Genomic DNA, 27,660 nt, shown 5'->3' with positions numbered 1-27,660 from the left:
CATCATTCGCTCTCCTTTCGATATCGAAATACACTTTCCACAAACACTTTTCACAAGTTATACATCCAAGCTCTGCCCAATTCGGCCGAATCCCCATGACTAATACATGCAGTTTTAACCTTCACTTAAACATCTCGCCTCCTCGCATGCCGACGATACCTCGTGGACCGGCGTATGGTTAAGGAAGGAACATTTCGACATGCGTGCATTCTCGCAGTACTGAAGGTCAGCCACCGGTTATCGTGGCCGAGACGCTATAACGTCGCAGCTGAGAGTTGTTGGCAGACGATGCACTTGGCCGCAACAAATGCGGTTGAACACAGCGTGACTGGTGCGCTAGTCACTGCATACGGTTCGCGGAGTCCTCTCCTCGAAAGCCCATCGAGTTCAGACGACAGGAGCACGTGACTCGGCTGGAAGCACCTTTTACGCTGAGCATTGGCTCCCACTGCTGGGTGATGTATTAGTACACGAAAACACGCACAGTTCCTTCTGTAGACGTAGTCCAAGATCACATGTGGCTGTGGCGAGGCTTGCGCACGCCGCTCTCCGAGTCCTCGGCGTAGCTCGCCACACTGCTTCTGCGGTCGTTGTAGACCTGCAGCCGTAGACTCTGGCGGGCCGCCGCGGACGCGTCCTCGTCGGGTTGGGTCGTCTCGTACGCGTCGTTGGTGTAGCCCTCGCCATTGGCGCCCGAGAACACGCGGTCGGCGGGAACGTTGTTGTTCCTGTGCCGCGTGCGAACCCCAGGAGGGCCGCCGCTGCCAGCGGCCGCGGCTGCAGCGGCAGAGTATTGGTTCTTGGCACCTAGCGTCTGCATCTTGCTGTGGTTGGCAAGCACCGTGTTTCGCCGCACTTCCAGTGCGCGAAGTGTGTCCCGGTTACGGCTGAAGCGCCGCAGGCCACTCAGCACTGGTGTTCCTGCATGAGCTGAACGGGGGAAGCGCGAGTTCCACATTACTAATACATTCTCTGGATGGCTCTGCAAACGGTATCGTTTAAATATGTGCTAACGGGGGAGTAAGGAGAGGACACACACACACACACGCACAAGAGTAGGCTTAGAAGGGTCGTGAGAGGGGTCACCCAGCAATTTGCGGTTTTCAGCGAAAAATAGAAGCAGAGTGTCTATTGTACCTACACATATATGAAAAATGCACTGTACAAGAATATTTCAGTACGAAATAAGCCCTAGAAGTCGCCGGCTGTAAGCCCCGCCCACCACCGGCAATTGCCATTTTGCCATGCTGAGTGTGACGCCATGTCCTGCATGGAGCGGAGCCGTCCTGTTCTACCAAAGTTTCAGCCGCTGCAAATTGTTCGATTTCAGTGCCAAGCTGAAGAAAGCTGAAATGGATCGATTACAAGCGCCGCTGACCAGGGAACAAAATCGTCCGCCAGAATGTTGACGCTAGCGCAGCAAGCAGCTTATTACGTCATGGCTCGCGAGTGCGCCAGTTTTGCCCGCCTTTCAAGCCGCTCGCATCCTTATAAAATATTCAGTTATAAACTAAGTGCTCGACCAAATGCGCTAAAATTTCGCCAGCTTGTTTGTGAACGCACAAGAATTAACCCACATAACACGGATTGTGATCGAAAGTTGCGTGTCATGGCCCCTTTATCCGGAATAAGTCGCGGTAGGCTGTGCTGAGTCGGTAAAGCGATTCAATAACTATATATAAAATACGGACCGATACACAAAACTGCTGGACTGTGGTCGCCAAGTAAATCTAAATGAATGTGCTAGAATCTTCTTAGTGATATCTGAAGGCTGATTGATCTTGATGTGTCAAAATTACGCTGACACTGTGAGTGTCGCTATAGTGGAAGGCTGTGAGGTCGTTTTGCGCGAGAAGATCTGGACAGGTGCGCTGCCTCCAGTAAATTGCTGTCACTTTTGGTCAGCTAATCGAACTTGCAATGTCGGGTTCAAAGCAGTATGTGATAATCACTGAGTGACCGGAGAACGTGTATGCGTCAGATAAATATTCTTAATAAGCGGGATTGGGGTTGGATCGCGATGTGACCACTGATTTATTTTATGTCCCTGATTTTGTGAGCCTTTCTGGAAAGATTAAAAGCCACTTAGTATGCGTCTGGCGGTGTCGACGGCACTTGAAACCTGCGCTTGACGTCCAGTTTTTTTTTTTTTTGTCTGCTCACATTTGCGCACTGCATATTGCAGGAAAACGAAGAAGCACGTGTGCTTTTTACTTCAGTCTATCCACAGCCATGTATTGCAGAACAGAGAGAGATAAAGAGAAAGAAAGAAAGCAGTCACACAAGCTAAAGGGCGCACTGAACTCATGACATATTGGCCGCGAGATCGAGCGGAGTCGCTGCCTGGCGGCTACTGGCTGAAGCGCGCCTAGTGTGGATTGCTCCCTGCGTCGTCTGCTATCCACGTCGTGTTTGCATTTGCGCGTACGTCCTGCACGTTCTCAAAGGGCGGTTTGTTCTGTTACGTTAGCGCGAGTTTAACTGCTCGCACGTATACCTAACATGGTGTACAGAAACAAATTGGCTTGCTCGGCTGCATGCGCATTATATAATAAGATCAGTGAGTGCGACTTTCTAGAGGGCTGTGTTGGTGTCGTACCCGTCGCTCGCCAGAATCATTTCAGTGTTGGTGCCGCTTTCTGGTTCAAGCACATCCTAAAGTGCGCTTGGAATAGTCCAAAACATGAGGAGCATTAAATAGAGTGTGAAGGCACCGTTTTAGCGACTCGTTGGTAAACAAAGACGAGGCTCTAGGCCATGCACTTTCGCGTTGTTGTTAGGTGTATAACTGCGGCACTGTAGTTCATCGGCTATGCAGTGAGCTTCAGTTGTGCTTAAGATGTCCTTTTATTGTATACGGTTGTGGTCCCGCTACAGCGAAATATTTCTATCAAGGAAAATCTGACACTTCGGTACTCAAACTGTCCTCTAAAAAAAACAGACAATGGAATGACACGGCAGTGATAAAACGGAGTTGCCGCGCGCAATTTTAACTTGGGGCGAAATTTATGCAGAACCACCCGTGTGCTTAGATTTAGATACGCATTGAAGAACCCAAATGTTCAAAATTAATCCCGACGGCGTGCCTTATATTTCTGCCATATAATTTCACGCAAAACCTCATGCTTTTTTTTACGTTGTCTTGAGCGTTTGCGTGGAGTTGTTATAAATTGATGGAAGGCAGCGGACATGATTTCGAAAAAAAAAAAGAAGAGACACTTATACCATAAAATAACAGGACCTTTGTTGCATCACTGTTGTGCACGTAATCAATCGATGAAAGCTCTGTGCTAAACTCTTACCTTTTTATTCCGTTACTGGAGCAAGAACAAGAGCGTGTGCGTTAAACGTCTCCGTGGCGCTAAAGCGCTGTCAATCACGTAGCTTTCCTGAATAAACTTATAAACTGTCCTACATTTCATGGAGAACTGAACAATAAAAAAAAATGCGTATGCGTATTCGTGCGAACAGTGCTATTGCACTCATTGCACAGGAATATGGGCTGGTATAAAAATGAACAAGAAGTAAACACTTAAGTAGTTCAGTCGTGCTACAGCAGTGCGTAGTACACATAACACAAGCTAAACACGTACAGAAAAAACAACCAAAAACGTCATATAATGGGTAAGCGCAGAGTGTCATCCAGGGCGAGCATCCTTTTCATCGGCAGATTGCGCTTCTCTTACTAGTAATAGTAACGTTGGATGATCTTTGTGCATCGATTCAACAATGAAGAGCTTATATATTACCAGGAAGCTGCAATCAACGCATTTTATTCGCCGACAATCGGCTCAAAGCGCTCACAACGAAGCGCCACTGCGTGCATTTGTATACGCGCCGCCGCCGGCCTCTCCACACTAACGCAGCGACGGTGCTGCCACCTATAGGTCGATCTCGCGGCCAATAGTGACTGACTACGAATTGTTCGATGCTTGATGCTGCATATAAGTAAGTGCGTTTTACTTGTGTGATTGATGTAGACAACAGCAAACTCCGATGCACTGAACTACAATGGAATGAAATATTGCAATCAAATTAATTCCGTAAGCTAAACACTTAGCGCAAACTAACAATTTTCATCTACCAAGTCAGCTCACCTTCTGCATCGACGGCGTTGATGCTCATAAACCTCTTCCGAAATGCCACGTCCAAGGTTCCTGTCCTGGCTCGCTGGTGACGGCGCTTCTCGAGGTTCTGTATCGTCTTTCGGCGCTCTAGCCGCTCCGGACCTAAGTACTCGTCGCTGTTATCGTCGTCTTCGTCGATACCCTTGAGTCTCTGTAGCTGCCTGGCGATTTGTATGGCATTGCGGTCGATGAAAGCGTCATCGCTGACGTCCTCCACCTTCTGGTGGCAGCAGGAGAGCTCGATAGACGCCAGGATGTGAGACAGGGTCTCGAAGCGGTGGAACAACATTCCCGTGAACTGTATCACCATGATGACGGCGAAAAAGATCACAAAGATGAGACCGATTGGCTCGAGCTGCAGGTGCTCCTTCTCTATGACCACCTGAGACGTGTCCGGAATGAAGGTGATGTTTGTCTTGACGCCCAGTGGCCAGTTGACGTGCAGCTGCTTTTTGTTCAGTTGCAACAAGAACACGATGAGAATGAACAGTGCGTTGAGCATGAAGAAGGCGAAGACCACGCGATTCCGCAGTTCCTTCAGGTCGGCCGCTATCCGGGCCTGCTCCTCCTTGTTCTCGTCGATGGGGTACAGGTACTTCTCGATCAGGTCCTTCCAGAACTGGATCTCGGGTCCCGGCAAGTACTCCACTTCACCTCTCTTGAGCTCTTTGTCTTCAATCCAATAGGGGTTGATCAGATCATCTCTCTCCTGGCGGGGCTCTACATGGAACGAAACGAAAATACATAGAGACAATGACATCAATCCCTAAGGTGCACTAAGACTGGCGATTTACAAGGTCCAATTCAAGTTACTTCAACTGCCTTTCAGGACATTGCTGAATTCATAATGCAACTTTCGTTTTTACATAATAACGCGAAATGTTTGCGAAGTACTCACCAAGTTGTTCGCTGAGCGAGCCGCACGTGTCGCTTCCGTACTCGTTGCCATCGTCTTCTGCGTCCTCGTTGAGCACCGAGAGGCCTCCGTCCGACTGCCTGGAGCTGCGTCCGTGAGCGGCGGGCTTGCGCCTCGGTGGCGGCACGCCGTGCACGATCTCGAGCTGGCGCTCCATGCTGCTGATCTTCTTGCTCAGGTTGTCGAGCTGGTCGCTGATCCTGGCAAGCTGCACCTTCTCCTCGCGGTTGTTGGGATTCGAGCATATCATGCACGTGAAGAGTCCCTGAAGTCCGAACATGCCTTCGTCGCTGCCCTTGCCGCTGAGGTCCAAGAGCCCCAGGAGTCCACCCTTTTTCTTTTTCTTCTTCATTTCCTCCTCGAGCTTGCGCTCTTCCTCCATCTCCTTCTTGGTCTTCTTGGTTTGGACTTCTCGTGTGCCCCAGGTGACGACGTTTAGGTTGATCAGAGAGTACAGGATAAGGAGCAGGTACATAGAGGGGACGCTGAGGAAGTACAGCAGTCCCGGTATGATGCACATGAACTCCTGCGGGTGCATTAACGCCGCCACGAAAAAGCTACTCGATAAAGATATGAGGAAAATGGCCGACGGTGAACCGACGCCGTCTTCGGATACCTGGATGGCCGTACCGACGAGCACGGCCATCATGAGTAGGGCGTACGAGGCACTCATTATTTGGGCCACTATAATCTGCAAAACAAGAGTACACAAAGGAAGGACGTGTCAGGCGCTCGGCAACTTTCGCACGGGAAGATTTGTTATTAACAGACATTGAATATATGCTGTTTGCAGTGAGAACTTGGTTAAATTTTTTTCTCCTTTTTGTTTTCGCCAGAAATCTTGCATGCCTATGAACGTTTTATTACCTTTGGACGAATATATGTTCTTAACAAAGGCCTGGAATATATGGACGCACTTCAGAAGCCTAAAATGCATCTGTATAAGACTTCGTCTGAGCTATTTATTATAGCGTTCATTAATTTTTGCTCGATAACAGCTTCTCCGAAAATTTTCGGACAAGCTATTTAAGCTCTGTTACGCGATGTACTGAACGGTTTCGCTCCATAGTGACCGCAACGTAACGAACACTTTAGTTAATATAAGCGTGTTTGCATGCAGGATGCATCACAGGTATTGTTCGAACACAATATGAGTGGATTCGCTTCCCGTAAAATTGTGACTGACTTATACATGCCTGTACAAGAGCACATGTTCCTACAACTAAGAATATATGTGCGGAGAATGTTTCCGTGCAATAAGTGCGCTGCAGCAGAAGTTCCGATTACGCAGAAACGTCACGTGTGACGTCATAACACCACCGTAAAATATGAATGCAAGAGAGGGTTTTGTCTGACGCTGTCTAAGTATCGCTATATTGCCAGCGTCAGTGGTTGGTCGTCAACGTCACTGGGGGGCCAGTAAACAACGCCGTGTCGCTTTGCGGTTCTCACTGCTTTGCCAGCGCCATCACTGCCAGAACCACAGTCGCTATCAATGACGTCACACGCGACGTTTTCAGCTCAACAGGTAGTTTTGCTGTTGCGCCTTTTAGGGTACGGAAACGTGGGGTAAAGCGCTCATGTTCCACACCCACAAGGCATCATCACGCTAACTCTTTAACGCTTTATTTTTGTTGAACTGACGCCTATAAGTATTCATATTTTCCCCGCACGGTGACAGATTGGAACGAAATAATTCACACATCCTCTTAGTATCTATTCGTGTTTCCTCTCAGTCTCTCGTTCCACACCAATGTAGCATTGTCGCACCATTGCAATTTTCACTTAAATTTTAGCGCTATTTTACCCTAAATACTAAAAATGGTTCCGTTGTTCTTTTGTATTCATTTTGTTGTGATCAATCCTACTACAGTAATCTCGAAACATGATCTTTTATTGATGTTTAGTTTTTGTTTATTATGCCTGTTATTCACATTAATAGAAAAACAGTTTTCCGTATCGCTTTTTGTATTTTTATGTCTGTTACAGCAATCTCAAACAAATTTTACGTCACTTTTTGTATTAATCATCTAGAGAGAGAGAGAGAGAGAAAGAGAAGAGGAAAGACAGGGAGGTTAACCAGACGAACGTCCGGTTTACAACCCTGCACTGGGGATAAGGGAACGGGGAATAGAAAGAGGAAGAGAGAGAAGGAGAGCACTGCACGTGCGAAGGGGTACAATCAGTCACTGAGGCTGGAGCTTCTCTGACCTACATGACATCAGTGCTCTGACATTCCATTGGGGAATCGCGGCCTTTATTGAAAACTGCCCGCCTGCTTGGACCTAAGGGTCTACAGTATATAATAAATAAATAAATAAATAAATAAATAAATAAATAAATAAATAAATAAATAAAAATTATGTACGACGTTTCATAATGTTCTGTGGGAGAAGCAGCCGCGCACCTGGATGTCGTTCTTGGTGGTAAAGCAGATGAGCATGAAGAGCAGGATGGGCACGATGTTGTACGAGAAGGAGATCCAGTTGGAGATCTTGAAGGCGGCTACCATGGCACCGACCAACATGAGGAAGATAGTCCCGGGACCCAGGATGGTGCCCACCATGAGCATGCCCTGGTAGATGATGTAGGGGAACGAGATGTTGTCGTTGATAGCCACGGTACGTTTGTAGTCTCCCAGCAAGTCCATGATGTTGGCCATGGTCGAGGGCGCCCAGCGACGCCGCTGTGTGTAGAACTCGCCGAAGCCTTCGGGACAGTGCGTGTAGGCGTCCGAGGCGGCGCTGTACTCGACACGGTACCCTCGCTGCAGTAGTAGCGTGCACAACCAACGGTCCTCACCTGCGAAACGTTTGATGTAAAGATGTTTATACAGTACTGTAGCGCACTGTCGCTAAATTTCATCCACTGTAATTTTTGAAAGCTGTGGATTTTCTAACGTCTGAAAGTCGTCTTGCAAGACTTCTGCTATACAAATATTAAGGATAAAGACACCGTAGCTCAATCTGTTGAGCATTGCTGATGCAATGCTCTATGGATTGAGACTTACACCATTAGACTTCCGCCGTACAAATATTGAGGATAGTGCCACCCAGGGTTGCCGTTGGTGGCTACTTTTGCGCCAAAGTGGCTACTTTACGACCTCGTTTGGCGACAAAATTTTCAGATTGGCTCCATGGCTACTTTCTGGCTACTTTTAACTTCTGTTTTGACGCAACAAATAGCCATTTTCGTTAATATTTGCAGGTAAGATACACCGTTTTCAAGCTTCTCTGTCGTGTCTGCCGATGCGCGCGCGCGTTCTTTCGCCACCCGCAGCCTAGTGCACATCGAGGCGTTCCAACGCAACGCGCAACGTGCCTGCAAAGACGGAGTGGCGAAAAAGCGAGCATGTAGGCAAACGCGTGGCTAGCACGCTGCTCACGCTTCCCGCCATCTACGATGAAGCTACAAAGAAGTTTTTAATTCTTATGCGCGGCGCGTATTCACGTGTTAACTTGACTAAAACTGAAATCCGCAACAAAACGAAGCGGGGCTGTTCATCTTAAGCTAGATTTAATTATCTGAAGCTGGACTGATTTTATGGAACTCTACTAATCAAATTCGGTCTGCGGCGTCTAGGAAAAACTACTTCAAAGTTAGGAACATTAGTTCCTATATTGACTTGTTGGCTGGAATATTCCAAAATTACTTTGTTTCCTGTAAGAACTTGATTTATTTTACATAAACTACATGCAGGCACCTTGAATTTATAATAATTTATTCATTTTTTTGCATCTTATATGTGGCTTAAAGAGCAAGCAGAAGGGAAAACAATTCAGCTCTTATTTGTAGGGTCTTGCTTACACAAGATGGTATTATTTACTGTTCAATAATAAAAAACTCGGCTCATAATACAGCCTCTGTTTTAAATGGCTACAAATATGGCGATAAATTTAAATTACACGGCTACTTTGGCTACTTTTAGCTAAAGTTCTGGCTCCTTTTCAAGTCCAACCAACGGCAACACTGGTGCCACCGTAGCTCAATCCTAGAGCACTGCATCAGCAACGTAGATTTTGTGGGCTCACGTCCCGCAAGCCGAAAGCTGTGTTACCGCCTATTTTCCTTTAAATTAGAACGCATTTAATGTTTTGTACGTTTTGCTTTGCCTAATTGTCTGTTGGGTTCATATTGTTCGTTGGGCTCCTATTGCCTAATTGTCTATTGGGTTCATATTCCCCAATTGTCAGTTGGGTTCATATTGTCTGTTGGGTTCCTATTGCCTAATTGTTTGTTGGGTTCATATTCCCTAATTGTCAGATGCGTTCATATTGTCTGTTGGGTTCATATTCCCTAATTGTCATTTGGGTTCATATTGTCTGTTGGGTTCCTATTGCCTAATTGTCTCTTGGGTTCATATTCCCTAATTGCCAGTTGGGTTCATATTGTCTGTTGGGTTCCTATTGCCTAATTGTCTGTTGGGTTCATATTCCCTAATTGTCAGTTGCGTTCATATTGTCTGTTGGGTTCATATTTCCTAATTGTCATTTGGGTTCATATTGTCTGTTGGGTTCCTATTGCCTAATTGTCTCTTGGGTTCATATTCCCTAATTGTCTGTTGGGTTCATATTGTTCGTTGGGTTCATATTCCCTAATTGTCATTTGGGTTCATATTGTCTGTTGGGTTCCTATTGCCTAATTGTCTCTTGGGTTCATATTCCCTAATTGTCAGTTGCGTTCATATTGTCTGTTGGGTTCATATTTCCTAATTGTCATTTGGGTTCATATTGTCTGTTGGGTTCCTATTGCCTAATTGTCTCTTGGGTTCATATTCCCTAATTGTCTGTTGGGTTCATATTGTTCGTTGGGCTCCTATTGCCTAATTGTCTATTGGGTTCATATTCCCTAATTGTCAGTTGGGTTCATATTGTCTGTTGGGTTCCTATTGCCTAATTGTCTGTTGGGTTCATATTCCCTAATTGTCAGTTGCGTTCATATTGTCTGTTGAGTTCATATTCCCTAATTGTCATTTGGGTTCATATTGTCTGTTGGGTTCCTATTGCCTAATTGTCTCTTGGGTTCATACAGCAAGTACCTTGATCGTACTGCACATAGTGCAGAGCCTCGTCCGAGCGGGTGGTGTACCGACGCATCACGTTGTCGTCCATAAGAGCCTTGGCACGGAAGAGGGAGAAGCAGCCGGGGCTACAAAGCACGCAGCCGATCATGTGCTCGGTGGCTTTCTGCAGCCAGTGACCGATGGCGTACTCGAACTTCTGGTACCACACCATTGGACCTGCACCGAAAACGCGCGAACAACGCGTATAAACTTGTCTGATTAAAAGCCCTTAATTTGGACTGCATTCTGTACATCTCGCACGCTCTACAGACAAACGTTACTCAATAACAAACATCCTTATTTATCTTTAGAATGACTGCCAATTGGGCATGTTGGTAAAGGTTCATGATGAAACAAGCGCAATATACACGGAGACTTAGAAAGGACACAGGACGGAGCGCTTACTAGCAACTGAAAATTTTTATTTCGGAAGAACATTCTTATATATGCATCACATGAATACACGTCGTCACAAACCACCCTTATTGTCGGTCAGTGTTGCTGTCCGTCGTGTGTCCTTTCTAAGTCTCCGTGTATGTTGCGCTTGTTTGATCATGAACCTTATTTATTTTCTTGCTGCCCTGACGGCCCTGATATAGGGTGCGTGGGTTTCCTGACATGTTACACCTACGTCAACCGAAGAAACATGCTTCGTAGAGTATTCTATAAAAACATTGAAAATTCCGGTGCTCGTGTGTACTGTACCTCCAGGGACACCAGAAGGTCGTTTTAGTACCCCTTGTGCCACAGGTCGTGTGGAGTTTTGGCTTCCAAAACGAGCTAGGACATTCAAAGGAGGCAAGACATCCTTTTAAGGATGCGGTCATGTTCACTGTAACGACGCCAGGGAAGTTGTAGCGAACTGTTTCCAATCACGGTCGTTTAGATTTACGATTATGGTTTCTTCACAGCTGCTCTCCACTTTTCTTAAAATCATAATATTTGCAAGTCGATGTCGTCTAGAAGGTTCAAATGTTAACGAGGAGGCGTGGAATCGAAAAATTATTTTTTTTGTGTGTTGGGTAGTTTATGAAGGATAGTACGCGAAGATTATGTAAACGATATGCACAGTTATTGCCGATACGTGAAATCCTAAACGACATGAGTTAAGTGCTGCAGCTCCAAGCAGAATTGTATTTTTAACTTTATTATTATTTGAATTTGCTGACACAAATTAACGACTACATTTGGCGGTGCCATTTAATGCTGGAACCTGCACCTATATTTCGTTATGAAGCCACCGTTTAAGCAAACATGTCTCTTCTGTGCGCTTTCCTCTTTCACATTATGATTGCATGTTGCCCAAGCAAAAATTATCCTCTTTGTTGTATTATAACAAAATCGCGTATGCATTTTAATTTGTCTTTTTTGATTTTCTCTCCCGCTCATTCTCAGTGACCCTGAGAATCTGACCTGACAATGTACTTGAAAGCTAGTGTTGCTGTCAGTTGTAAGCATGCAGTAACCTTACATTCTTAGCGTTACTAAGTGTTCTACTATCAGTTACGTTGTTGTTACTTGTCCTTTGTTAACATATGAAGTTTTCAATGTCCACGTTTAGTCTGTTGAGAAACGTATCGCACCGCGATGTTTCTGCATTAGTCGATAGCAATGACTTGTACCGGGCAGTCTGCGCGTTAGTTAGTGAGGGAAATTTTATTTGCGGCAACATAATTGTTCTCCGTCCACATTTCCAACACATTGCGTACAATTAAAAAAAATGACATTATAAAAATAACCGACTCTCTTCGCTTCCCACGTCACTGCAGATGAATCAAATTAGTCGCCTTCAGCGTATAAACATATGTACCTGGCAAACCAGTTCTACGCAAGCCTGCAAGAGTAGATAAAGGTTCAATAAATCAAGAAAAAAAGACTGTCATGCTACCTCTGGGGAGCAGGAAACTTCAAAGCAAATCCCTACAAATTTTTCATAAAGAAAGCTGCTTGGTTTGACGAAAAAGTCGTCCGGGCAATTCTATCTTTGGGAGCCTCCTCATTAGGTCATTGTCACCGGGATGTCTGTTCCGCTGTACAAAAATTCTTAATTGAATCAGGGCGGTTTTAACTCTGAATTTTAAATTAGCATTATGCATTTTTTCTAACTACTCTATAATTCATTAGTCATAGAAATCATGTGGCCACTTCTACCTAAATTAATCGTTTCTTGGCCAATCCCCCAGAGTGGGTGTGAGCCATGCATAAAGGAAATCATCATCATCATCTATAATTCGAACTCGGGACACCTTTCAGGGGCGGTCGCTTTGCCACCTGAGTTAACTGGGAGGACAGATTTCAGCTTATGCTGCCTGCGAGTGTGGGGACGACCTTTTTTTTTTTTCACACCTACATACCTGTGCCGACGGGGTGAATTCGGCCGCAAGCAGCTCCCAGGCCTCGGTTTTTCTTCATCAAGTCCACGAGCAGTTGCACGGCGTGCGGCCTGAAGTTGATGTCCCCGTCCAGCGCCAGAATGAATGTGTTCTCGGCCATGACGGCCTTGCGGCTCACGTCGATGGGCAGCTCCATGAGCTTGTGGCCCAGCAGGTAGTACATGTACATGACCTGCGACCAACGCTTTCGGTGCCTGATCTTGCCCTTGTCCTTGAGATGAGCGATCAGCTTGTTCTTGCCAGGCATCTGCCACACCAGTCGGCCGCCGTACGGAGTGGGCAGCTTCTTGGGAGGCTTGAGTCGGATGTTGCACTGGTGGACGTTGCTGCGTGGCAAACCATAGGGTGAGTGCACTGAACGACGGAGTGCTTAATAATGCTTGCTGGTGTTTTGCGTGCGACAACTACCATATGATTTTGAGGCACGCCGTAGTGGGGGGACTCCGGATTCAATTTCGACCACCTTCGATTCTTTAACTGCACCTAAATCTATGCACACATGTTTCTTTGCATTTCACCGCCATCGAATTGCGGCCGCCGTGGCCGGGAATCAAACCCGCGCCCTCTAGCTTAGCAGCTCGACACCCTACGTGCTAAGTTACCACGGAGGGTAAAAAACGACGGAGTGTGATTCCCGCGAAATTCTTCGCCGCCTTGGCTAACAAAAACATTTTCTGCAGTAGCGCAGCCAAAAATTTTTGTGGTTCAACCATATTTTATGTATGTTCGTGCGTGCATTTGTATGTTTGCGTGTATATGTATATACACACATGCAAAATTGAAAATTTTCGGGGGGGAGGGGGGGGAGGGGCTGTACTAACCCCCTCCCTCCCCTGCCACGGCTACGCCAGTGATTTCCTTCAACGCTGCTTTGGACGATGAAACATTTTTATGTCACTTCTACGCTCTAAAAACCCGTTCTGAATGTGTCTTGAACTGTTGGGGTGTTAAAATATTTCGAATAGTAAAGGTTTCTTTCGAATGGAATCGAATACCGCGCCATTTGAATCGAATGCTCGAACTTTCGAATATTCGCAAACCAGTAGCTTCTATAGCTTCAACGTAAGGAAGGTCACTTACCTAGCAGCTGTGTCGATCACCCGCACCATCTGCTTGACGAATCTGTTTACAACCATTTCTTCATCGTTGTCGTCACTCAATTCGAAGGCGTCGTCGAAGAAAACGTGAACTGAAAGGAACAAGCATGAACATAAAAAAAAAGTCAAGCGTCGGTAAAGCTTGTCGTTAGAGACTGAACATCCGAGTTTCCTGTTTTTATATGCATATTAGCGGGTGGCCTGACATCTAAGAATGAATGCAAATTTGTGATTCAATATGAATGACATGAAACGCATACCTTCAAATTCGTAGTAATCCGGGTCGACAATGCGCAGGTACTTTTGCGCATTCCTTCTCGCACTTTGATCTTCATCCATCCTGCGTAGAATCAACAGATAATCGATAAAAAATAAGCGGTACTTGGTTTGTCTACTATGATCATTCCCTCCTTTATTTTCATCGGATTTCCTGCCGGCAAAGATCTTCTCATAAGAAAGCAAAACGTTTTTGTGCTGTAGTAATAATTTTTTTTACGCACGCCTATTGGTCCGATATGCATTCGACTTTCACAGAAGGCAGCGCATTGATGAACGAAGGTAAGGGCTCTATTCTACAGTACCTCGTGCTTGGTTTTATCTAGGCATTAAACCTTCGTGAAATGCGGCCTCCGCTCCTACATAAATATATCGATTAACACCTGAATTTTAGTATTACTGCAATAAGTGAACTAATAAAAAATTGCAGGCGACCCTAATCTTCTTGAAGTGGCACTCGTACCTCGGCGTTCGTCTGCCCTGATCTATTCCTAGGGTTAACATTGTTTTTCGTCGCACTGCCGACGTGGATCTCGGAGGCCACGTAGAAAGGAGCACGTGGATGGGATCCGCTCCGCCAGGTGCCGTAACAATCCCACCTTCTCACAAGAAAACCGTCTGCTCTTTCGATGAACTCATTCAATTACTTTTTGTTAATTATGCTCACAGTTAAGTGGCCCCTATATCAATTAAACTTATGCTCCGCTATCACATGTATCCAATGTAACTCTTGAACCGGAACAATCGATTCCGTACCTGTCTTATTTTTAGAAGACCTCTTTTCTGTACATTCGGAAAACCGGAAGTAAGTGCTCGACCGGAAGTGCTTGGAAGAGAAACAAACAAGAGCGTCGCTCGTTGCTCGTGCCACTGAAAGTTTCATGCTGATCTTCAAGACCAGCAAGACACAACAGTGCGCTTCTTGCACAGCGCGCACGACTGAAATCACGGAACGAGCGGGATCGGCTCTCGACTATGAGCGGTGCCGATTCAAGCGTGTCGCACGCACCTGATGACGGACTTCAACATCTGTATCATTTCTTCGGCAGTCTCGTGCCACATAGTGGCGCAGGCGTAGATTCGAATGATGTGGTCGGCCGTCTTGGCGCACGACGCCGTCCTACCGTTCTGGTTGCTCGAAGATTCGGTCTGTATCGATATCGTCTCGTAGTACTGCGAGATGTCGTTGTCGTCGTGCGCGTCCAAGGCAAGTTCCTGAGAGAGAGATGCAAAATAATTTGAATTTATTGTAATATTTTACAGAAAAGTCACATAGAGTTATTAGCCTACTACTAAGAATAACGAGTGAAGGCAAATAGTGTTCCTTACATCGCTCTTGATTTCACCTTCGTCGTCCCTTCTTCTGTTCAACGCTAGGGACTGGTCGATCAGGGCACCGCAGTACATCGGGTTCACGAAGAGCCTGGGAACAGAAGCAGCACATATCTGGAATTTCTTCTGAATGTGATTGGTTGTGTATGTGTGGAGATTTAGTAAATGTATTGTTGAAGCTTTCATGGGTGATGACGTGATGCTTCCAATGTATGTTTCTTGTGTGACACTAGTAACTTTTTCTTTATCACGTGCTTACTGTGTATACTGGCGCGCATAAAGCTTTAGGTCTGCTCCGATCAGCTCACTTCGAAATGTGAAGTTTCCTGGTAATCTACAATGCCTTCGCTTTTTTCTTTTATAGTTGATGATGGTTTTAAGAGCCTAGAAACAACCTGGATATGTAAATGTTGCTTGCGATTTTGGCACCCATTTCGCTGTGTAACCGTGTTTGATTTCCTAGACTTACAACAGAACATTACTTTCTATGTTCACGTGGCGTTTTTCAGAACAATTTATTCAGAATCCTTACTCGGCAGCTGTGACGCAGCGATGACATTCGCCCCGCGAAGTACATCCGTGACGCTTATGCAAGGACGCTAATCAGATGTTACGAGTGGACTGCACCGTGCTCGTATCGAGATACGTGACTCACTTTTCAGTTGAGGCGAGCCTCTCGCACTTTGGCATCCAGATGTGCACCGCTATCCAGGTCTGCGACAGCAGCCAGGCGAGCCATATCCAGGCGTGCTGAGTAGTGATGAACTCTTGAAAGAACTCTCCGGCTGGACACCTCCAGAAGAGATACTTGGGCACGTAGCTCTCGAAGAAGCACACGTCCTCCGTGCGCATGCCGCAAGCCGCGATAAGCAGCGATATCGACACCGGAATGGTCAAGCTCACGGGGAAGGCAAAGCTGAAGCCCTGGATGCAGATCTTGCAGGCGAACTTCGCCGACACGTAGCAGAGAAGACTGGAGAAGACCTGGATGGCCGCGACGAAGATGGGTGTCCACTCGCTGGCCGTTATGGTCACGTCGTCGTCCAGCGGGCTTGCCGTGGGCAGGTCAGGAAGGTCGCCCAGCGTCTGACGTCGCACCTGGACAACGTTGATCTTGTGGGTGTGGAAACCGGAGGCGAAGTTGCGGAATATGGTGAGCACGTTTTCCTGGGTCAGGGTCATGAAGCCCAGCATGCAGCTGAGTATGACCAGAATCTTCCAGCAGGAGACGAAGATGTAGGTGAAGTAGCGGCTCTTCCTCAAGTCATCCTTCATCTCGGCCAGCCTGGAGACGAACCGAATGGGAGAACGCCGATCCACGTAGTTCTCCCACCAGCGGAACGACGTGAGAAACACGGCGATCGGCACGGCCCACGTGCGTGGTCCGGTCACTACCCAGGGCCAGATAACGAAGCCGGTCGCCTGAGCCAGCAAGCTGAGCGCGTCCAGGGTGAGTTTGGCGAATCGTTTGCTCTCGCCCTTGTAGTGAGACAGCATGCTGAAGAAGCCCGGCACGAAGCAGACGCAGTTGGTAAGCATGGCACCCTTGACCACGTCCAAGTCGGGCAGGACGACGAAGACGAGCATACAGAGCCCGACCGTGTGCAACGTCTCCATGAGGAACACCTGCGAAGCGTTAAAACGTTTTCGGGAACGCGTTCACAATATTTTTTTACTGTCCGGGCTGAAGTACAAGGAGCCTGATCAAAAATAAAGGTCATTTCTTTCTCTCTCGTACAGGCTAGGCTGTGCCTCTCTAATTTTTGTTCTGTCTTTCTAAGACAATGATTCGCTCAGATGCTTGACCAAGAATCAGGTGGTAAAAATACAGAAATGTCCACAGCATTTCGGCACAACCATTGAAGCTGGACCAAAAATTACGCGTAAGTAAAGCAGTAACCCAACAAGTCAATCGCAGCAAATGGATAAAAAAGTATTCATTTTGGTGTTTGAAGCTGCACGGGACAAGTAAAGTGACGTCAGTTTGTTCCAGAGGAGTAGAGCCCCCCAAGATCTAAGCGACGTTGTGCATGAAACACTTGACGACGCTGTAGTTGAAGGCGTATACCTCTTTATAAGTCCTGTAACTTCTAGACGTTGCATAAGCGCAGTGTGAGATCGGTCTATCAATGGCGACCGAATTACCTCCTTCTAAGCCTGACATCTTCAGAAAAACAGCTTATTAGTATACATACTAACGTAAATAACGAATTCGTGACCTCCTTAGCGAACAGTTCTATGAGCAAACGGCTAGGTTTCTTTCTGCAATGTGCGTTTGTGCCCTTCATAATTTTGCTACTTTGCGTACATTTGTCTCTTTAACCTATAGACAACAGACTTGCACCTGCGGTTATAGACCAACAGCGATAATGGGACTGTGAGGAGTGTGACTTTGTGTGTGTATGTGTGCTCCCCATATCCTTCTTTCTCTCTACTTCTAACTTTCTAACTCCCTATACCTTTTCCCAGTGTAGGTTAGCATACCAGTTTTTTCTAGACTGGTTAACAGCCCTGCCTTTTCTCTCTCTCCTGTTCCTTCCTTTCTTCATTAACCTATTACCACTCTGTAAACAGCAAATTCCTTTGTTTCAGCCTAATATTTTTTTTTACTTTGCTGTATTTATTTCTTATGTGCCAGTCGCGTTTTTGTGCGTGTCATATTAGTCGATATGCTGGCCACTCAGCGAGACAGAGTAAATGCGAATAAGTGAAAGTAAGGTAGAGGTACGGTGCGCTTGAAGAACTGCAGTTCGCAGCCGCGATGGATACCGTCACGGTTACGGAAGTTTTTACCCGTGAAAGCGTTCTCCAGTTGAACCGTTTTCAAGTGGTTTCGAAAGAGAGATAACGTGGCGGAGGTCATGTCGAGGATAACAGGTGCACTTGTTTTTCTCATGACACCCACAACAGCCGCACGTTCTTCTGTATATATAGGCCCTTCCATTATTAGACAAAGCCTAGGCACGTTCATGATTTTTATTGCCGCTTTTTCTCTCTTTCTCTCTTGTGTAGCAGGAGGGCATAGTTGGTTCTTGCAACTATCCTAGAATGCCTACTGCAAGTGCAGTTGTGAAGTGCCCACTACGCCGTAATTCTTCCTTTTGCAAATTGGTGAAGTGCCCGCTACGCGACCGTAAGGTGCCACGTGCACCAGTGAAGCTGTACACTTTGTAATGGTGGGCAGGCACCTTTAAACCACCCACTCGTTGCCCAATTCACATGTTTTGACGCCTGGTGCGATTCTACGATTCTGCCACGCAATGTTACATATGTTAAGGAGACTCCTGTCAGTACATGGCATTCTTATAGCATGTTTTTTTTTTTTTTTTTTACGAAGCAGTTTCAAGCACTGGCGTGGCTCCGTGGTCGAACACCTGCTTGCCACGCAGGAGGCCTGGTTAGGATTCTCACTCGGACCGAAGACTTTTTTTTTATTATTTATTTATTTGCATCTATCTCGAATTTTCTCTCACGGGCAACGCTAATTTTTCGCTCACAACCATGACGCCGACGCCGACACCGACACCGGAATTTCTGCGAAACGAGCTCTTTAACGCTATCGCGTTAACAAGCTTTGCAATCCAGGCAGAAGTGCAAATGAAGCAATGACGTGCTGCTCATAACGGGCCTGCCTCTGGTCCCCGACTTTCTGGGGCGGAAAGGTGGGAAGTAAGCCATTCTTGAAATGCAACGTCAATCAGCCGCCATTTTCGTCAAAAACCTGCATGGTCATAGCCCTGCACATTGCACAATGGCAAGATAGGTTCGAGTGAATAAAGATATGGCGTTGCTTGGCGCCCCACTTAGATGACTACGAGAGAACGGCTTCCCCCTCCCCCCCCCTTCCCTTGCCACCACAATGTGCAAGCCCATGACTGCAATAGAGGACTGTGATAAGCAAGCCCTGGTTAGTAATGCTCGAAGAAGTCGAGAAAACTTTTGTCACGTCATGTGCCTTTCAAGCGACCGTGGTAGACAGCGATTTCAACGGCGTGAGAGTGTTCGTGCGATACGGCGCATCCGCTGTGCTTTCGAAAATATGACACCCAGTTTATCGTTCGCCTTCTACGACAGACAGGCGTAATATACTTACTGTGAAGAATGTGCTTTTGTCCGGCCGTCGGTAGGATTTGAAGACGCATATCCTGCTGCTTCGGAAGAGCGTGAACAGCTCGGGGATTATGAGTATGAAGAAGAGAACCCAGAGCCAGGCAATTTTTTCGATGTCCGATATTGTTGCTTCGTGGTCCTTGTCACGTTCGACAGCTGTAACAAAGGAAAAGAATGTGTAAGCTATTTCTGCACAAACTGTTTAAAAAAAATGTTCAGCAGCATCATTTGCTTTATGCACCTAACATTTACGGCTTGCCTCAATGTCATGTATAATTCTGCAGTGACACGTTTCTTTTTTTAATGCTTCTCTTATAATCCAAGCCGATATGTCCAACGTCTACACTGTCCTATGAAGAAATTATATGTGACCTCAAGGCTGTACTCACGTCTGCATGTTTTGATCCTATAACTACTTTTTTTTTTACTTACAGCCTTAGTGAACATTATCGATGAAAAGCTTTAGCCCCTAGTATTTCGGCTTTTTGCTCCACAATAAGCGCAGTCACGCATTAGCTTTTCTTTTCACCCATCTTTACTTCGTTTGTTTATCAAGTATATATATATACCAGTCTATTCGTTATGATGACCCAGGTTTTTTTTTTATTTCGGTGTCACATCGAGGTCATGAAAGTGAAATTAGGACTGTAACTTTTGCTTATCCGTACACGTGTTACTACTATTCGGAGAATACGGATACAACGACTTCTACACGTCATCACCAGCGCTGATCGCGAGACCTTATGACGATTTGCTCTGCGGCCACAGTGGAGCTTTGGAATTTTTTTGTGTTGCACGACTATCGTAGTAGAATAAGTAATTAAACCACTCGTTAATTATTGTATATAATGCTATCGACAGCTTTTCCGCAGACACTATAGGCAGCACACAGTCTGCCATCATCTCGTCGCGGTGGTCCTGTGGTTATGATGCTCGACTGCTGACCCGAAGGTCGCGGGATCGAATCTCGGCAGCGGCGGCCGCATTCCCAATGGAGGCGAAAATGTCTTAGGGCCGTGTACTTAGATTTAGGTGCACGTTAATGAACCCCAGGTGGTAGAAATTTCCGAAGCGTCCCTCATAACGATATCGTCATTCTGGGACGTTAAACCCCAGCAGTCAGCGCAATAAAAGGACGAGGACGCAGACCAAGGATGTGACGACATGAGCGCTCACTTTCAACTAAAGTTTATTGGAAGGCAGTTGCTCGGTCGATAGCTGGTTGGCCTCTGTATGTATTTATTCGTGACCTTCCTTCCAATAAACTTTAGTTGAGAGGCAGCGCTCGTGTCGTCACATCCTTGGTCTGCGTCCTCGTCTTTCTTTTTTTTTTTTGCGCTGTAAGCTGATCGAAAATGAACTATAACCAACTAGCCCAGATTTCCCTTCTTGTCCAGCAATAATTATTACAGTTCGCCATCGCAATAGTAGTTATGTGAACGCTGTTTAAACTCAGAGTCATAGGTTGGCACCACATGCGCAGATTCTCACGGCTACCTCTCCAGGATACCGAATTTTCTTTGGTGGTTGCACATGCAGAACAGAAGCGAATCCAGGCTAGCATCAAGGTGGGAAGGTGCTTTGTCTTGATTTCTCGGTGGTCCATTAAGTGGTAAGACGAACTAGTAGAAGGCTCTATCTTTCATTCGTGGTTTTAACACGGTACACCTGGCCCTCTTTTGACTTTGCTCACACCTTAGTCTTCATTCTATGAGAGAAAGTCTATACGCTGTCTTATAAACACATGATGGGCGGATAGGAGGAGCACCGGATAAGGGGCGGATTCAGGATTTTTCCGAAGATGGAAGGGGAGATGGGGTGGAGGGGAGCCAGCTAATGGTAAGTCTGATAGCTATAACTTGAGTATGTGGCATCAACACCCATACTCGGCATATAAATTCAAAAATTGAGAGGGAGGGGAGGTCAGGACGCCCGAACCCACCCTCCCCTCTATATCGCGCCCGTGCACCGGGTCGAAGCCGTACGTTGCGTTGGCGTGTTCGCCACGTACCGAGGCCGTTTCTGCAGACGGGCACCGTTCTCTTTGCGATGTGGGAGACGATGAAGAGCAGCGTTGCCTTGGAGACAGCGGCCGAGGAGAGCACCAAGCCGAAGGTGATGAAGTAGGTGACCACCTTGAGCACTTTGAGGGTGATGTCCACCCACTTGGAGTTGATGGTCTCGTCCTCCTCGGCGTTCGGGGTCACCACGAACACGTCCCATCCTTTGTTGTCCTGGCTGTTCCGACGGCTGCGCACGAGGAAGAAGACCAAGTGGCGTAAGAAAAGCACCGACTGGATGCATGCGTCAGCGACGACATCGTGGTTTTTCTATAAGCGATAGCCAAAGCTGAGCCACATTCTTTTTTATTCTACGGAATAAACCAAGACTATAAAGGGAAGAACAAGCGACGATTTTAGAAAGCGTGCACAGTAACGAGGTTTAAATCACTTTTACTTGCTCCTTTATAGAGCTGAGACAAAGAGATGAGGAAATACATTGGGGCCAGGGAGTGTACAACGCTTTCGACATTTGTACGCGTGCGGGAATGGATGCATTTTACATATATTAGAAAACGCGTCCGCAAAAGAAAACAAAGAAAGCGAATTTATGACTTTTCTTGGCGTGGGGCTATTGTTCTCATACGCGATGATCTGTCGATTCTCGCACGTACTATCTAGATGCAGTAGCTCAGGCATTCCTGAGCGACTGAACTATCATTCGTCAATGCTGCTAAACTCGAGTTACAGGGCATTGCACTAGGAAATGGGTCCACCTAGGGACCTTGTTCGTGTAGAAGAGAAGGAAGGAGGAGAAGGAATGTATGTAATGTTTTCGCTAGACAGGCAAACTCTCATTTGTTTGGGCACTTAGCAGCGTGAGCTTGAGTGGCAAGAATGCATAGTAACATTTAAACTCGCGTGTGCCGAGCAGCTTCATGAGACATTCAGTTTCTGTGGATGAACTCTTGCACATTCGGGCACGTGTGCATGGAATTTTTGGTCTGGGATGTCAGTTGTTTTTGTTTTTTCGCACGTTCGTATTGTGCGTTTTTTTTTTTATCAATACGATTGTGTGTCCAACTGATCATTGCAGTGCGTTGGGGCAGGTACGCTATTACTCATGGCTTCGGCCACGGCGCACGTGAAACGTGAAGTGCACTTCAATCCATCGTCAAGGCTCCGTGGTTATGCCTCTCCAGTGTCCAGATTACGGGATGCTGGGTTCAATTGTATGGTGAATGTTACTGATACAAGGCAACAATAAAACTATAATAATTGATGGGGTTTAACGTCCCAAAAGCGCGATATGATTATGAGGGACGCCGTACTGCAGGGCTCCGGAAATTTCGACCCCCTGGGATTCTTCATGGTGCACCTAAATCTAAGTACATGGGCCTCAAGCCTTTTCTCCGCCACCGAAAATGCGGCCGCCGCGGATGGGATTCGATCCCGCTACCTTCGGGTCAGCAGTCGAGCACCATAACCACTTATATGTAATAAAACATTCTCACTCCTTTTATTTAGTAGGGTTTCAATCAACTTCCAAACACTGCGGGATGGTTGAGATGCTTTAGTATGACGCGCGCTTTCGGAAACAAATGCAAGGTCATTAACCTCTTTTGCGTTGTCTCGAGTACGTCAACAATATGTCACAACACTTCACGCCTCCTTATCGCGCTTAAATTTAGCACGGTCTCGTGCGTACACAACTGTCGACGTGCCCAATCCTGTACTACTTTCGCGTAGTTGTTTCCCGCGAGGTATTCCCACCTGTCAACGGCGTATTTGCCATAGACTTATAAAGGTCATGGTTCGCAGCTTATCGCCCGGACACCAAACATTGCTACCCGCGCCACCATCTGCAGTGTAAGTTTTGCGGTGTTGGGCACCGCCACTGTTAACGGGGACTGTCACCATCCGACTGTTTCGTGCGCGAGAGCAAACCGACAGAGACAATGACCTAGGCAAAGCACACAATGAGGAAGGGGAAGGCCGGCAGTTTGGTTGACAGAGCCCGCGCTCTAGTTTATAGCACCGTTTTCAACGCTCGTACCGCGTGTGCGTCACTGTACGGCGACGTCGCCGACGACGGTTTATCTTGAGAGGGACACAAAACAACAATGAGCGTCCTCAGTTTCACTCTCGGGACTGCAACACGGCTCGCTCTATGAAAACGCGGCTCGCATGCGAGCGCTGCGCGGTGGCTGGCTCGGCAACGACAGCGAGTCCTTTTGTGACAGGTCCTACCGCGTGTCGCGCGCCGCTTGGCCGAAGTGGGACACTGCAATGAACAAGAGCGGTCCGTAGGCTTTGTCGGGGCGAGGAAGACGTGATGATGAGAAAGAAAGAAGAAAGAAGAAAGAAAGAAAGAAAGAAAGAAAGAAAGAAAGAAAGAAAGAAAGAAAGAAAGAAAGAAAGAAAGAAAGAAAGAAAGAAGAAAGACAGAAAGAAAGAAAGAAAGAAAGAAGAAAGAAGAAAGAAAGAAGCAGTGGGTCTTCTTAGGCGCGGCAGTCGCTTCGTGTTTCGGCTGGCACCCGTGAGAGAAGTGGAGCGGGCATCGTAGTGCGACGACGCGGTCGGCTAGTGGCGACGTACACGGCCGTGTCGCGGTATGGGGCTTCTTTTTAGCGCCAGTTAATTACGGACCGCGCGGGGCCGCTTGGCAGCTGCCTCACGCGCTGTCTATAGTATAGCAGCTTATGGAGTTTCGTGAGCACAGACCTCCGCGCACTCACGTGTGTGTGTCTCTGGGTCACGACGCGAGCATCAGCAACAGCGGCAGCAGAAACGCTGACCAGACAGGGCCGCGCACGGCGCACATGTCATCTCGGCGTCAAAAGGAACAGAGATGCGTATGTGTGACTCGGAAAGCTCCGATCGGTGGCGACTTATACTAAAGAAACCGGCGCCTCCTTTTCTATATTTACTGTACTATATGGAATGTACACATAGGCACTCGAAAAGTTAACTCTGCAGATGTCGCCGCATCTGGCGCCCTTGTCAACCGACATTCCTCGAGCTCTAAGCGGCGGCGTGAGTCATCGAGATATTTGAGAGACACTTGCTTGAATGGGCGAAATTAAGTTTGACAGCTGAATAGCGGTTCAAGCGGACGTATACATAGTCGTGCTGGTGTTTGCCATATATTTTTTTTTTCATGAAAGCTTAATCGAAACAAACGTTATATATGCGTTTGACAGGTTATTTCGCTTCTATATAAGGGAAAGTGAACGGCTCTTAAGTGGCTCTGAAGGTATTCTTTATTTTCTTGTCGAACGACACACACAAACTGAAACAAACGAAAGCTCTAGGTACTGAACAAAATTTTAGGCCGAAAAAATAATTTCGCGGTTTTCTTTTCGCTTGTGTATAAGCACGCGACGTAATAACCTTTAGTTACATTCGATTAATCTTATGCGTTTCTTTATTTCAAAATGTAAAATAATCATGCTATCAGTTGTAATAACTATGTTAGTCGGCTTGAACGTCTGCTCTGAGTTCTGAGTTCATTTAACCACATGGCAGGTGCACAAGGGTACGCATAGGTTTGGCGGGATGGGGGAAAAGAGGCTGCCTGTCGCAACTTGACTGGCCCCCTCATTCAGAAAGTTCTATTTCCATGTGTGTGTGTGTGTGTGTGTGTGTGTGTGTGTGTGTGTGTGTGTGTGTGTGTGTGTGTGTGTGTGTGTGTGTGTGTGTGTGTGTGTGTGTGTGTGTGTGTGTGTGTGTGTGTGTGTGTGTGTGTGTGTGTGTGTGTGTGTGTGTGTGTGTGTGTGTGTGTGTGTGTGTGTGTGTGTGTGTGTGTGTGTGGTGTGTGTGTGTGTGTGTGTGTGTGTGTGTGTGTGTGTGGTGTGTGTGTGTGTGTGTGTGTGTGTGTGTGTGTGTGTGTGTGTGTGTGTGTGTGTGTGTGTGTGTGTGTGTGTGTGTGTGTGTGTGTGTGTGTGTGTGTGTGTGTGTGTGTGTGTGTGTGTGTGTGTGTCGGGGCGAGGGAGTGTTCTACCTGTCGTCGGGGCCAATTACTGTCCCATCAGCTATGAACGAACCTTCCTGATGTGCTTGTAAGAATGCGAGCGCATAACCGGAGCTTGTTTATAACCCTGCCGATCACATCTAGGGCGGGGAGCTTGCGAAGTATAACGCAACGGTTCCGTGGGAGGCGCACCTCCGTCGAACCGGATGGAGACCGGTATTTTATATATAAGTGTTACACACGTTAGGCATGCGCGCCGTTATATCTATAACGCATAAAACGGAAGGGTTGGGCGCCCGCTACATCAAGGCGCGTCAGCGAGCCTGCAGTTATGTACGCTCGGTCATACTTGGAACACTTTTACCAACACGCTCGCTTCCTGAGGTGCTTACAATTCGCTCAAACGCGCCTCCTCTCTCTCTTCTTCGTGTTGTACTCTCCATCCTTTCACATTCACTCTCTCCCCTTAACTCCCGCACGAATCGCCGTAGGTCGCGACGTCGCATAGCGGACTGGATCGGCTGACCTCGATTCGAATCGCTTGCCGACCGGTTCGCCTCGCCGGACCTTCTGGGCTACCTTGAGAAGCAGCGACTGAGAAGCCGGGCGTCTTGTAGTATACTGCAAACCCGACTGCGGGCTCTTTTGTTGCTCCTTTTCTATGTCGTCTGAAGCCTCGATTACATCGGTCTGTTAGGAGTTTGCAGCGAGGGCCCTGTTTGAATGGAGCGGGCAGGGCGCTCGCGGCGTTTCAATCGACTCGACGGGTTTTACTCGTCGCCTTGGCGCCAAAAACGACGACAACGACTATCTTGGAGCGCCATTTTATCCTTTTTTTTTCGCACTATGGAAAACAAGTGGGGGGGGGGGGGGGAGGATACAGTGGGTAGCCTAGCTCGTTGAGAGAGACTGCGTTGCTTTTCGAGATTAATTCCTGTATAGCATGCAGCGCGGGAAGAACAGGTGTTTCATGAAACCGCTAGTTGTGGGAGACGATAATAATAATAAAAAAAAGGTAGGACAGACAAGCACACTATGATGGGCAAGTTTGCTGCCATGCAATCTGACAATACGTGGAGGAGGCATTTTGGTATTATGGAAATGCGACGCGCAGTTAAGAACAGGAAGCGCCCATAAAGCAAGGCGCCAATACACGTCTACTACAGACATCTGGTTATCTCGTACGTGTATCTGCGTAAGTAGTTATCAAGGCAGGCGTTACCAGCGTCAACATCACATATCTGTCGCCACCCCAGGTCTAGAATTCTATTTGGAGTTAAGTGGCGGTTGTTCATCGAGCCTATTCTAAAATCACCTAGCTTATTCTCAAATATTATCGGGTGACATCACCTAACCTAGCCGAGCTAACCCCAACCTAATCTGACCTAACCTAACCGAGCCTATGTAGCCTAACTTATAACTTGAGCTAAACAGACCTAACAATACTTCTGATGTGCGTACACGACGCGATATGTGAATAGCAATACCAAGACGACGGCGTGCCTTCCAAGTGCACATCTATACGAGCAGAACATTTCCGGAATAATATTCACAGACGAAGTGTTGCCGCTGTCTTTTATTGATCGGGCAGAAAGACGTGACGTCGCTTGTATAATTTGTGTTTCGATAAATACTTTCTTTCGAGAGCAGCGGCCTCTGCTTCTATTTCTTATGCAACCTGTCATTGGCGCCTTGCCGCCGGTTTCGCTTACCTCTCTTATCACGTCTATCATTTCTCGTTTATCACTTGGTACTTTGTCACTCTCTCGTGAACCGTATACTATAGAATATACGCCTCACGCCGAAAACACCGAGTCTAGTTAGATAATGCATGCGTTTAGCACTCGCGTTTTATCGTTTCTTCACCTGAGTTGTAGTTGGCTGGAACATAATTCAATTGTCGGAATCAGAGGTTCGTCATGCGCTTTGTTCTACCTACATTGTTTTCATTGTTGGCGTGGCGCAACGAATGCGACAGTCTGCTCGCCTTACAACTATATAAGCAAGCGTTCTTTCGATTATGATGACGATGATGATGATCATGATAGCAACTTTATTTTCCGCCAAATAACAAATAAGGAGGCCCCCTTCCCCGGCACGCAGGCCTAGGTGACGGGGTCCGGCACCTCCGCGATTAGAAGAAGACAAAGAGGTCTTGACTCTTCGCGGCTTCTTGCGCCAGGCGGATATGCTCGTTGCCGTGAAGCAGGGTCCTCGCTCCGCAGCGGGGCTTCCCAGGCCTCTCGACAACTTATATTTGATTTAAACCCAGGGCAGCTATCGCACTCCCAGATTACGTGGTCGAGGGCCCCCCTCGCCGCACAGTGCATGCGCTTATCCGTTTGCCTATCATCTGGCTGAACATGATATGCCC

General features: G+C 47.0%; 1 protein-coding gene across 1 annotated transcript in view; it reads right to left on the bottom strand.

Moving 5' to 3' along the window:
* Nucleotides 1-436: 436 nt before the first annotated feature.
* LOC119387159 (chitin synthase chs-2) overlaps nucleotides 437-27,660 on the bottom strand; it is a 51,466-nt gene continuing 24,242 nt past the window's right edge. The window contains exons 2-14 of the mRNA XM_037654466.2: nucleotides 21,325-21,563; nucleotides 19,297-19,469; nucleotides 15,859-16,829; nucleotides 15,201-15,294; nucleotides 14,881-15,086; nucleotides 13,856-13,935; nucleotides 13,579-13,687; nucleotides 12,460-12,824; nucleotides 10,082-10,282; nucleotides 7,451-7,845; nucleotides 5,026-5,734; nucleotides 4,098-4,847; nucleotides 437-930 (exon numbers count right to left, since the gene is read on the bottom strand). Coding sequence (XP_037510394.1) covers nucleotides 512-930; nucleotides 4,098-4,847; nucleotides 5,026-5,734; nucleotides 7,451-7,845; nucleotides 10,082-10,282; nucleotides 12,460-12,824; nucleotides 13,579-13,687; nucleotides 13,856-13,935; nucleotides 14,881-15,086; nucleotides 15,201-15,294; nucleotides 15,859-16,829; nucleotides 19,297-19,469; nucleotides 21,325-21,563 — 4,711 coding nt within the window. The 3' untranslated portion in view covers nucleotides 437-511. The remainder of the gene's footprint in view (nucleotides 931-4,097; nucleotides 4,848-5,025; nucleotides 5,735-7,450; nucleotides 7,846-10,081; nucleotides 10,283-12,459; nucleotides 12,825-13,578; nucleotides 13,688-13,855; nucleotides 13,936-14,880; nucleotides 15,087-15,200; nucleotides 15,295-15,858; nucleotides 16,830-19,296; nucleotides 19,470-21,324; nucleotides 21,564-27,660) is intronic.

This window comes from Rhipicephalus sanguineus, chromosome 3 (genome assembly GCF_013339695.2).
Source record: "Rhipicephalus sanguineus isolate Rsan-2018 chromosome 3, BIME_Rsan_1.4, whole genome shotgun sequence".
In the NCBI taxonomy this organism is placed as follows: domain Eukaryota; kingdom Metazoa; phylum Arthropoda; class Arachnida; order Ixodida; family Ixodidae; genus Rhipicephalus; species Rhipicephalus sanguineus.
Note: the sequence above shows the minus strand (reverse complement) of the source record. Positions and strands in the feature narration are given on the sequence as shown.